The sequence below is a fragment of the Schistocerca cancellata genome, chromosome 5, assembly GCF_023864275.1.
Source record: "Schistocerca cancellata isolate TAMUIC-IGC-003103 chromosome 5, iqSchCanc2.1, whole genome shotgun sequence".
Lineage (NCBI taxonomy): Eukaryota > Metazoa > Arthropoda > Insecta > Orthoptera > Acrididae > Schistocerca > Schistocerca cancellata.
The window spans coordinates 377,029,542-377,042,302 of record NC_064630.1 but is presented as its reverse complement, the minus strand read 5'-3'; the positions used below and the strand labels follow the sequence as shown (position 1 = coordinate 377,042,302).

The 12,761-nt window shown below is 41.3% G+C and overlaps 1 protein-coding gene across 1 annotated transcript in view; it reads right to left on the bottom strand.

Moving 5' to 3' along the window:
• The window catches only part of LOC126188549 (uncharacterized protein C1orf112-like), a 186,582-nt gene that overhangs the window by 69,114 nt on the left and 104,707 nt on the right, over positions 1 to 12,761 (bottom strand). Inside the window, exon 9 of the mRNA XM_049930148.1 lies at positions 3,882 to 4,059. Within this exon, the coding sequence (XP_049786105.1) occupies positions 3,882 to 4,059 (178 nt within the window). The remainder of the gene's footprint in view (positions 1 to 3,881; positions 4,060 to 12,761) is intronic.

The following is a 12,761-nucleotide window of genomic DNA, read 5'->3' as shown; positions in this document are numbered from 1 at the left end:
ACCGCCTTCCCAACCCCAGTAAAGTGGTGAGGCTGAAAGGCTTGTGCGCATGTTCAAGACAGGTGTGGAAGTATGTGGCTGATGCTTGTCTGGAATGCTTCTCTGGATGAAGCTCTTACATTGTTTTTCTCGAGTTCATAAAGGTCACCACCAATAGGGGAGAAAAGTCCAGCGGAGCTCCTCTATAATCATCAGCCCTGCACATTGTTCCACCTCATGCTGCCATCACTCGAGTTGGCATTATGGATGGCTCCACCTCACTTTTCCCGGGTGCCCACATGTGGATGCAGGTGTTCAGACGCCAGGACAGGTGGATTTCAGCAGTCGTAAGGCAGCAGTGGGGCCACTGTGTGCACATCCTGGCCACTGGGGACAGGACAGTGATGCATCACCAAAATCAGCTGTGCCTGCAGTAGGCGACTCACCAGCTGACCCTGTAGCAGTTGAGCACTGTGACGTCGTTGCTGACCCTTATTTCTTCTCCATCGCACCCTCTGCCCTCTCTCCTCCTGCCTTCAAGCTCTCTGCCCTGTGTGACGGCCGTGGTCTGCTCTCATTTTCCTCTGTTTGTAGGCCGCATGAGATGGACCAGATGTCAGAAGATGACCTTGCTGCAGTACCAGCCCCACCGGTGCCACTACTGTTTCCTTCTGTGCCAGGAGCTAACGAAGACATGGTGTGGCCACATTTACCTGTGTCAGAGACACAGCATTGCTGACTGTGTTGCCAGGAGGGGATCTTCTAGCTGTACACTGCTGTCTGCGAACAACCTGGAGCTGGTGAAGCTGGACAGGCTGCTCGACACCCCCAATGACGTCGGCCTGCTTCGATGCACTACAGGGTTTTCTGGCTGGGCAGGGGTCAATACGTCGAGACACAGCTCATCACTCCTCCATGGACAAAGGAGTGTGGTATCCCACCAGACTACTACCTAAGCATTGGGCACCAGTCAACGTCTCTGTCAGTGGCCACTAGGAGAAGAAATGGTGGCTGAGTATCAGTGCAGGACGACTGTGCAGGTGAATTCAGTGCCAACTGCCACACACATCTATATAAGCATTCACCATGCAATACTCCCTCTCATTCAGCTTTGGCTCCACGTGCAATTCACTTAATTATTGAACTGTTTGTAACTGTCTTGTCATATGGCACCCTGAACATTGTACTTGTTGAACCTTGCATTTGTGACTGGAAAATACAATTGCTCTATCAGTGTTGGTGTGTTTTTATGTTATGCTTTATACCATGATCATTGTAAATAAGTGTTGTAAACTGTTTTTCTGCTTGACATTGAGTGGTTACAACAGCCTACGAATTATCATATGGGCCTCAACATATTACACATATAAATATTTTGTGACAATTTTTTTTATTACCTTTTAACTTAAAATATGTTTATGATTTTTGTTATGTATTCCAAATCCATGAGAACCATTTTACTTTGGATCTGTGGAAAGATAAGTAGCCTTTTCTTGTAAATATGTATTATGTATTCTTGTTTTATGAGATGTTTTACATACTTGAAGATATCCTCACTATGATGCTATGGAATACAAAATACACCTCATCTAATCTAAAAATTCCCGTGAAGTGGTTTTGTAACCATTTTCAATTTTGAAATGGCTGATACCTTAATAAGTAAAGCTTCAATAATTTTGAAATACCACACTTAATGAACAAATATAATAAAATTGTTAAACTATTGATAGTAATATTGTATATCACAGATCAGTAAGCTTACAGGAGCAAAAATGCATCAGTTATTTATGAGCAAATAAAGAGTTAATTAACAAAGAGCAGTCTACTCCTGCTCAGCCTAGACTGTAATACTAGGGTTGCCCAGAATGTAATGTAACACATTTTTTTTTCTTCGACAATTCTTCATTGACCATAATGAGAATTACACATATGCAAGGATGGCATTCTCTCTACACCCCTATTTTTCCACATAATCTCCATCCTGTTCTACAGCCTAACTCCAGTGTGAAAGAAGGGCATGTGTGCCCAGTCGGTACCAATCTTTGTCCTGGTGGTGGACACACTGCTTCACTGTGTGAACTTCCTTTGCTGATAGACAGATGCAGTGCCAACTGCCGAGTCATAATGTGTCTGTCCTCACGAATGACATCAGCAGCTCACTACAACATGTCGGTGTGACAGCCATGGATGGTCTCCCCAACTGCTACAAATCATAGAGCTCTGCCGAACTGCCTTCTGATGACCTCACCTCTGTACCCAGCGACTAACGGTACTTCCGTCGACAGCAGCTCCATAGACATTGCACAAGTGTGAGTATTCCCCACAATCTCTATCTCTGCAATGAGAAATTCAATGATGGCACATTGCTTGTAATGAACACACCTAAAGATGCCATTTTGAAACTATTATGCAGCTATGCTATCTGACGGAAGTGATGCAAACTTGGCACGCTTACTCAGGAGGCTTCGAATAATACATACGTAATGTTTCACATTTGTAGCATTGTTTTTGGCTGAGAAAAAAAAGTTGTGCATTATTTGCTGGGCAACCCTCTTATTTGACCATAAGATGCCATATTCATCTGATCGGCCTCATATAGATGTCTAAATGGTGAAGCTGTGCAATGGTTCCTATACATCATATTTCTGCTGTCATTGGCCTATTCCACCACAGAGATTTGCTGAACTATTATCTTATGACCATATGGTCCACTCTGACAGCTTCTTGCATCAGTATTGATAGGAGCTGATATTTAGAGCTATGTAGTACATTAAGTCAGTGATAGGTAACTGCTTGGACTATTGTGAAGCACTCACGACCTGAATGCTTTCAGTGCTAAATACATTAACAGGTGACACTCTTCCATTTCGTTGTATTAATTTTATTCGTTCACAACTAGTTTCATATAAGGGGCATTCAAAAAGAAACAAGCCAGAGTCTGGAATGCGTAAACTGGCAACAGAGGAGAGTAATATCGTGTCTTGTGTAATGAGGTGTGGTTCCAACCTAAGTGTGGAAGTTCACAGCCTGTCGCTAGAGGGCATGCGTGCACGTCATGTGACTATACAGAGCTAGCAGCAGCATGCATCAATCGTTCAACACTGCCAGTTTTGACATTCTTCTTTTACCAAGATGGTCCCCTTCTGATTCACTTCCTGCAGTAAGGGACAATAGTGAATGCCCAGTGTTACTCGCAAACCTTGACCAATCTTCACCAAGCAGTCAAATCAAAATGATCACGCAATTTCACCCATGGGATCATTCTGCTCCATAACAATGCAAAGTCTCATATGGCCAACACAGTCGTGGCACTCCTACAGAAATTCAAATAGGGGGTTCTTGGCCACCCTCCACGCAGTCCAGACCTCTCTCCCCTGTCATTACACCATTTTTGGTCCCCTTAAAAAGGCTCTGAGGGGGGCAAATGATTCACCTTGGATGACAAAGTCCAGCAGTACCTGCGGAACTGGTTAACATTGCAGCCCCGGGAATTTTATGAGACAGCCATTCACTGCCTTATGTCACAATGGGACAAGTGTCTCAACAACCAGGCTCAATGCTTCCAACATACAGGTACTGGTTTCTGTAATTATACCTCTGGCTCGTTTCTTTTTGAACACCCATTATATTACCAGAAATGTGTCAATCTGCATGCACCCTTGTCCTTGCTTTGTTTTGTGTGGAGAACTCTATTTAACAATATCCATATTTTGTGTTTGAACACTATTAATTAAATATTCCATGAAAAATTAAGTTTACTTAAAGCTCTAGCACATAAGTAAAAACATTTACATAGAAAGTGTTAATTTTCAAGACTGACATGAAGCTCTTTGAGCAAATATGGGTAACTTAGTAATATGTAGAATACATTGTTTGTAGCTTGTTTCACGCAGAATACTTACATGTCTCCAATTTGCTAAAAATGACACGGAGTAGATTGTTACCACTATCGTCACTTAGCCATAATGTCCTTGTACTATGTTCACAGTGAGTGAGCTTCTTCATTATTCCGACTGACAAGCCAATAAAGCCAGGTAAATCTTCATCTTCACTTACTGTCTCAATTTGCACAAAGAATTCCTGTAAAAGAAACAAACCTCTTTGGTCTCTTTGAAAAGTGTAATACCTATCTATATTGAGTGTAATATATACAAGGAGTAAAATAAATTTCAGTTGTTAACTATAAACAGATCCCTGGATAAAACAGCAGTATATGGAAATAAATTATTTATTGTAGTTTGCTTTAGATACACATCTACACAGAAAGTTCAAATATCTATCTTGTAGACTGAATACAATAGCCATGGTTAACATCATTAGTGTAGGTGATCTACATGAGGAGCTACAATGGTCATGAAATTCAAGTCCATTAATTTGCATTAAAATTGTGGGCACTGGCATACATGGTTGGATGGAAAATGGAGAAAATGGTAACATCAATAGCTATTTAAAGTGTTTACCTGACAATAAAATTACCCAGAATATAACAAAACACATTTTTTGAAGAGATTCCTTGAGAATTTTTTATTGTTACGGTATTCTGACAAAAATTAATTTTTAATTAATGTGTAAACTGATTTTCTGAGATAAAGTAGCTTAAGATCTGCCTAAAAAAGTTAAGACCATTTATTGTAAACAGTCCTGGTGTTTCCAGGGCTGGTGTTTTCTTAGATACCTTAGATGATGATGATATGCAAGTAGTTTTTTGTCAAAACCCACAGGAAGTCTCTTATCTAGCAGTGTTCTGCATTGTAAAATAAGACCTGTCCTCTTCATCATTGTTATGCACCAGCCTGTACTTGCTTTTGACTTCCGCATTTTTGAGTAATCAGGAAGCCTTAATTCAATTTCTCTCAGATATACTGAACAATCTAGTGCTCCACATTACGAAGTCTTCCCTGATGTGGTCTCAAGAAAGCTTGCATGTAGAACCAGTGATTTATAATTTATTCTTTATCTGACATCACCTATTAACATTCACTTTTGTGAGATCAAGTTTTCTTCCTGTTGCATGGTAGTTTGTAACATCTGCACTTAAAAATTAGTTTCTTGTTTCCGTGAACCAACTATGAACTGAAAACTCTTAGATATAATTTTATCAGCAGTTTCAAGGCTGTGATTTACATTCATTGTCAATTGCTACAATTTACTGTTGTGCACTAAGCAAAATGAATAATAACAAAATGTTATCCTCTCAGCTAATTAGAGCACAATTAGCAGAAATTGTTGCCAACCTTGAAAATCACAATGCTATCAAGCAGTAGCTGCTCTAGTACCATTGTTGAACCTTGTGTTTCATTTATTATGCCATGTATCAGGTGTTCTGTGTTAACATGTTTATTACAATTACTTTGTCTCCTGTAGAACTGTATACCATTGCTAAGCATTCATCCATTTGTCAAGCCAATTCGGATTTGACTACATTAAGATGCAGGCGAACTGCAGTTAAAACATTGCAGATGTTCATGAAAAGTAACATAGACAAACTTGGATTCCCATGCTTGGCAGCATGACAAAATTTGCTGCCCACTTGCCGCTACTCTTCCCACAACTGGCTATGCTGGTGCCACTGCATCCCATCCCATCCTTCTCAAATCCTCAAATTAAATTGTGAGTAACTTCAACTATCAAAGCTTCATCTGCAAATGTAACAACCCCCTTGTATTATGCTACTACATAAAATAAAAATCTTAACTTCAACAATAAAGCTTTATCTGCTAATGTGGGATGACCCTTTATTTTTGTAATGACGAATTTGAGAAAAATCTCATCTTGTGGTCAGCTAAAAATGGCATCAATTCTGGAAACACTGTTCATTGAAGCCACAAATTCATGTTTATAAATGGGCACCACTCTTGTAGATCATTCAAAAGAGGAAAGGGGGAGGGGAGGGGGCAGAAGAATTTTCACCAAATTATGCAATAATCATTAATAGCTTATCTTTTGGTTACGCTATATTTCTCTGTATTGAGGTAATGTAGTTGGTAATTGTTTGTTTATGGTTGTATAAAATATTAAGTTAATTTAGGACACGAAGCTAACACTGTATGTTAATAAGATTACATGAGACATGAGATCTTAGTGATCATTGTGTTTGGCACTCAAACAATTATAAAAAGTCTTTATTTTGTTTCCCCATCAGAGAATTTATGGTGCATTGAAATAACAAATTACCACTAAAAAATAGTTAACCATGAATAACAAATCAGTAAGTTAACAAATCACCACAGGATCTTAACACCAACTTAAACAAAAACAAGACTTCCATGAGACAATACATAAAAGAATATATTTCACTGTAATATCCAACCAATAGGGAAAACAAAGGTTAAATGTAAGTTACACGTGCTGTGCTGTGGGGTGATCAGTATGTTTCGAAATGAACACACTTTATACACAGCAAACACACTTTTATTGTTCCACGACAGCAGTTTCAAAAGTCTTATGATGCCATTATCTAATCTTAATGGAACTTTTTATAAAACTGCTGTGACTTCATGCAATGTAATACAGCAATTTTATAAGAAGTTGCATGAGATAATATAATGGCAGCACCATACCGGTCATCTTGGAACAAGAAAAGCGTACTCACAGCATATGAAGTGTGTTCATTTCTAACTGTAAACTGGCTTCGGGCAATGCTATACCCAGGAGCAAAGTTCAATGTTCGCCACATGGCAGTAACATTTGACACTTGACAAGAGGTACACACAGACTTCCAAGAAATGCCATTGTGAATAAAGCACACCAAGAAAACTATGCCAGAAATGAATGAATTTCAACAAATACAACTCTGAACAAAAAGTACTGGCACACAAGAATATTGCAAACGTGTCTTAACATACACTACTTAATGACCACATAGGCCACTGTTCTTAATCTATAAAACAAGTATATCTACATCAACAATAGTGTCTCCAAACCAGAGTGAAATGCATGGCAGAGGATAATGGGCATGTTATCACATGTTAGGGTTTCTTCCCATTCAAATTACACATGGAGCATGGGAAGAACGACTGCTTAAATGCCTTTAAGTGCATGACACAAGTAGTCTGTCTTTGGGGTCGCTGTGGAAGTGATGCATAGGAGGCTAAGTGCTATCTCTAGATTCTTCACGTAATACTGGTTCTTCAAATTTTGTACGTAGACTTTCACAGCATAATATGCTTCTACCTTCAAGAATCTGTCAATTCAGTTTTTCAAACACTTCCATGATGCTTCCCTAGGAGCGGGGGTGGGGGTGGGGGTAGGGGTGGGTGGATGGGGGGAATATATATATATATATATATATATATATATATATATATATATATATATATATATATTTTTTGTTTGTTTGTTTGTGTGTCTATCGACCTGCCAGCGCTTTTGTTTGGTAAGTCTCACCATCTTTGTTTTTAGATATATTTTTCCCACTTGGAATGTTTCCCTCTATTATATTCATATCATTAATTTGAACCCAACAATAACATTTGTTATTGTCACTGTTACATTTCGAAGTCTTTTCTGTCGCCTTATTTCCTCCTCCTGTTTTTGCCAGTAGTTTCACTTTGTATTCACCTCTCCTTTTTACTTTACTCCACTATACAATTTTATCCCGCCGATATATACTCAATAATACGTAATACGTTATAATATGTAACCCACTTCCAAACCATAACCAAAAAAATTTTTTTTCCGCTTTCAACACTACCGCTGCTATAAAATCCACCGTTTCTAGTTCACAAACAGTTCCTTTCAGCTATTAAACAACCTTTTAGGCTAGTTTTAATAACTTTTGCTTTATTTCCATTTCCGTTTTTCTCACATCACCGATCATTTTTAGCCGCTTCCCACAGGTTTTAACGTCATTATTTCTTCATCAGACAATTGTTAGCCTCATTTCCATAATCTGCCACATCCTACATCCTCACGTAGTTTTTTTGAAATTTTCCCGAATTTCTCCACCCTTTAACGTGTTTTGTCGGCAACACAACCACCCAACCTTTATGCACATCGTTTTCTACCTACACAAGTTCACCACAGGATCAACATAGCCCAGCTCTAACCAACACTTTTTCGCCTTTTTTCACACCAGATCTCCATTTGATTTCTAGTTCACCTTTATCTCTCCCCATATATTTTTATATTTATTTTCATTTTCATTTCAGCTTCATGTTACACTTTCCACCTTCTAGTACCATGTCACCCTCACAACACCTCCACAACGACCCCATTAAGTTTTATTTACATTCCCTCCGCAAACATGCCTTCGCCCTAGCCAGATTACACTCCCATATTTTATTTTCTCAGGCTTGTCTGACATTTGGCATCACCCCCAAAGGCCTCACACTTAAAGTTCCCATCTCTGGCTGCAACCCTTCTTTCCATCAGTCCCTTTACCAGTTCCAAACTGAACAATCCATTGCCCTCACCCACCTAATCCTTCACCTACACATCCACTCAGCCAATCAACACACCCGTCAACTCCTATTCTTAATAAAAGTCCTCAATCTTTCCTCTCCCACATCCACACCGGCTGTTCAGAGCATCCTCCTACAGGCCAACCGCAAATTAGAACAGCATGCCACCCTCCACCTTAAAAAACTATCCAATCTCCTGGTTTCCCACCTCCGGAAAGGCAACTCACTCACCCTTCACAACCTTTCCAGCAAACCTCAACCTCCTCTCATTGCACACAAACCCAGTCTCTCCCATCTACTCAATCTCCCACTTCCAGCTCCACTCCCTCCAAAACCTCAAAATTTCAATCAACACAATCTGGAACCACAACACCCCAATTCAGTAGTTAACCTTTCTTCCAAACCTCTCTCCCAATCCGAAACCTCTGTCCTATCCAAAGGCCTCACCTTCAGCCCCACTCCCAGATTTAACCAAACAGCCCTCGTCAAAGATTTACTGTCCTACACCCGTACTCTCTGCTGGAAATATCACTTTGCCACAAAGAAAAATAATCCTAATCCTACTCCTAATGATCCAACTCCCCAAGACACTATCCAAATTGAATCCTGCCTGGAAAAGTTCCGTCCTCCGTCACAGCAGGACCCACCTCCTCTTCCTCAAAATCACCCTCTCCTAACCTTCCAGGAATTTATGACTTCCAGCCTTGCCTCCCAATCCTTCTTAAAAAACCTTAATCCTACTCCCAACATCACCACTGCTGAAGCCCAGGCTATCCGTGATCTGAAGGCTGACCAATCCATCGTCATTCTTCCGGCGGACAAGGGTTCCACTACTGTGGTACTTGATCGTCGGGAGTATGAGGCTGAGGGACTGAGTCAGCTTTCAGACAACACTACTTACAAAGTTTTCCAAGGTAATTCCATTGCTGATGTCCAGGCGGAGCTTCAAGGAATCCTCAGAACCTTAGGCCCCCTACAAAACCTTTCACCTGACTCCATCAACCTCCTGACCCCACCAACACCCCGCACCCCTACATTCTACCTTCTTCCTAAAATTCACAAATCCAATCATCCCGGCCGTCCCATTGTAGCTGGTTACCAAGCCCCCACAGAGCGCATCTCTGCCTACGTAGATCAACACCTTCAACCCATTACATGCAGTCTCCCATCCTTCATCAAAGACACCAACCACTTTCTCGAACACCTGGAATCCCTACCCAGTCTGTTACCCTCGGAAACCATCCTTGTAACCATTGATGCACTTCCTTATACACAAATATTCCGCATGTCCAGGGCCTCGCTGCGATGGAGCACTTCCTTTCACGCCGATCACCTGCCACCCTACCTAAAACCTCTTTCCTCATTACCTTAGCCAGCTTCATCCTGACCCACAACTTCTTCACTTTCGAAGGCCAGACATACCAACAATTAAAGGGAACAGCCATGGGTACCAGGATGGCCCCTTCGTACGCCAACCTATTCATGGGTCGCTTAGAGGAAGCCTTCTTGGTTACCCAGGCCTGCCAACCCAAAGTTTGGTACAGATTTATTGATGACATTTTCATGATCTGGACTCACAGTGAAGAAGTACTCCAGAATTTCCTCTCCAACCTCAACTCCTTTGGTTCCATCAGATTCACCTGGTCCTACTCTAAATCCCATGACACTTTCCTTGACGTTGACCTCCACCTGTCCAATGGCCAGCTTCACACGTCCGTCCACATCAAACCCACCAACAAGCAACAGTACCTCCATTATGACAGCTGCCACCCATTCCACATCAAACGGTCCCTTCCCTACAGCCTAGGTCTTCATGGCAAACGAATCTGCCCAGTCCGGAATCCTTGAACCATTACACCAACAACCTGACAACAGCTTTCGCATCCCGTAACTACCCTCCCGACCTGGTACAGAAGCAAATAACCAGAGCCACTTCCTCATCTCCTCAAACCCGGAACATTCCACAGAAGAACCCCAAAAGTGCCCCACTTGAGACAGAAGACTTTCCGGGACTGGATCAGATTCTGAATGTGGCTCTCCAGCAGGGATACGACTTCCTCAAATCCTGCCCTGAAATGAGATCCATCCTTCATGAAATCCTCCCCACTCCACCTAGAGTGTCTTTCCGCCGTCCACCTAACCTTCGTAACCTCTTAGTTCATCCCTATGAAATCCCCAAACCACCTTCCCTACCCTCTGGCTCCTACCCTTGTAACCGCCCCCGGTGTAAAACCTGTCCCATGCACCCTCCCACCACCACCTACTCCAGTCCTGTAACCTGGAAGGTATACACAATCAAAGGCAGAGCCACGTGTGAAAGCACCCACGTGATCTACCAACTGACCTGCCTACACTGTGATGCATTCTATGTGGGAATGACCAGCAACAAACTGTCCATTCGCATGAATGGACACAGGCAGACAGTGTTTGTTGGTAATGAGGATCACCCTGTGGCTAAACATGCCTTGGTGCACGGCCAGCACATCTTGGCGCAGTGTTACACCATCCGGGTTATCTGGATACTTCCCACCAACACCAACCTATCCGAACTCCGGAGATGGGAACTTGCTCTTCAATATATCCTCTCTTCCCGTTATCCACCAGGCCTCAATCTCCACTAATTTCAAGTTGCCGCCACTCATACCTCACCTGCCATTCAACAACATCTTTGCCTCTGCACTTCTGCCTCGACTGACATCTCTGTCCAAACTCTTTGTCTTTAAATTTGTCTGCTTGTGTCTGTATGTGTGTGGATGGATATGTGTGTGTGTGTGTGAGTGTATACCCGTCCCTTTTTCCCCCTAAGGTAAGTCTTTCCGCTCCCGGGACTGGAATGACTCCTTACCCTCTCCCTTAAAACCCACATCCTTTCGTCTTTCCCTCTCCTTCCCTCTTTCCTGATGAGGCAACAATTTGTTGCAAAAGCTTGAATTTTGTGTGTATGTTGGTGTTCGTTTGTGTGTCTGTCGACCTGCCAGCACTTTCATTTGGTAAGTCACATCATCTTTGTTTTTAGGTATATATATATATATATAATAGAAGGAAACATTCAACGTAGGAAAAATATACCTAAAAACAAAGATGATGTGACTTACCAAATGAAAGTGCTGGCAGGTCGTTTGTGTGTCTGTCGACCTGCCAGCACTTTCATTTGGTAAGACACATCATCTTTGTTTTTAGGTATATATATAAAAAAAAACAAAGATGATGAGACTTACCAAACAAAAGCGTTGGCAGGTCGACAGACACACAAACAAACACATACACACAGAATATAATAGAGGGGAACATTCCACGTTGGAAAAATATATCTACAAATGAATATGCCTTTGAATATGTCTGCTTGTGTCTGTATATGTGTGGATGGATATGTGTGTGTGTGCGAGTGTATACCCGTCCCTTTTTCCCCCTAAGGTACGTCTTTCCGCTCCCGGGATTGGAATGACTCCTTACCCTTTGCCTTAAAACCCACATCCTTTCGTCTTTCCCTCTCCTTCCCTCTTTCCTCCCGGGACTGGAATGACTCCTTACCCTCTCCCTTAAAACCCACATCCTTTCGTCTTTCCCTCTCCTTCCCTCTTTCCTGACTTAGCAGCCGTTGGTTGCGAAAGCTAGAATTTTGTGTGTTTTATTTCCTTTATTTATCTCCTTCCCTCTTTCCTGACGAGGCAACCGTTGGTTGCAAAAACTAGAATTTTGTGTGTATGTTTGTGTTTGTTTGTGTGTCTATCGACGTGACGTGCCAGCGCTTTCGTTTGGTAAGTCAAATCATCTTTGTTTTTAGATATATTTTTTCCCACGTGGAATGTTTCCTTCCAGGGATTTGTATGAGTTGATCAATTATCATTGTGAATCTCTGATACTGTAGTCAGAATACTATGTTTTATCGTTTTGCGAATAGCATAATTTTGTGTCTGTGTACGTTTAAAATAAGTTTCAATCTTTGTGTCACTTTGAAATCTATTGCATATGATGGTGAAACCACTAAAATGTACGAAGTGATGTCAAATAAACCGACTGATTGATCAAGGCTTTACTGTAATTAGTTCATAGTTGAAATAATCTAGTTGTTGAGATATGGACATTCTACAGCAATCCTTGATGCTAAATTATTTTAGAAATGATGTGTGACTGTTCCAATAAAACTCCATGAACAAAATAAGTGTCATTATCTACAGACTTTCTTAGTCATAAAATATATGGTGTTGCAAATTATAGCATCACACAATATGATGTTGACTGGTACTGGTCACAGAGCAAGTTTTCTGAAGCCAAAGCTTTCAGGCCATTTCACTTGGATGCTCTGAATTGTTCAGGTTGGATACGTAATTGGCAAGATTCAAATAGGCGACAGGGCAGTTTTGCTTTTCAGAATTTTAA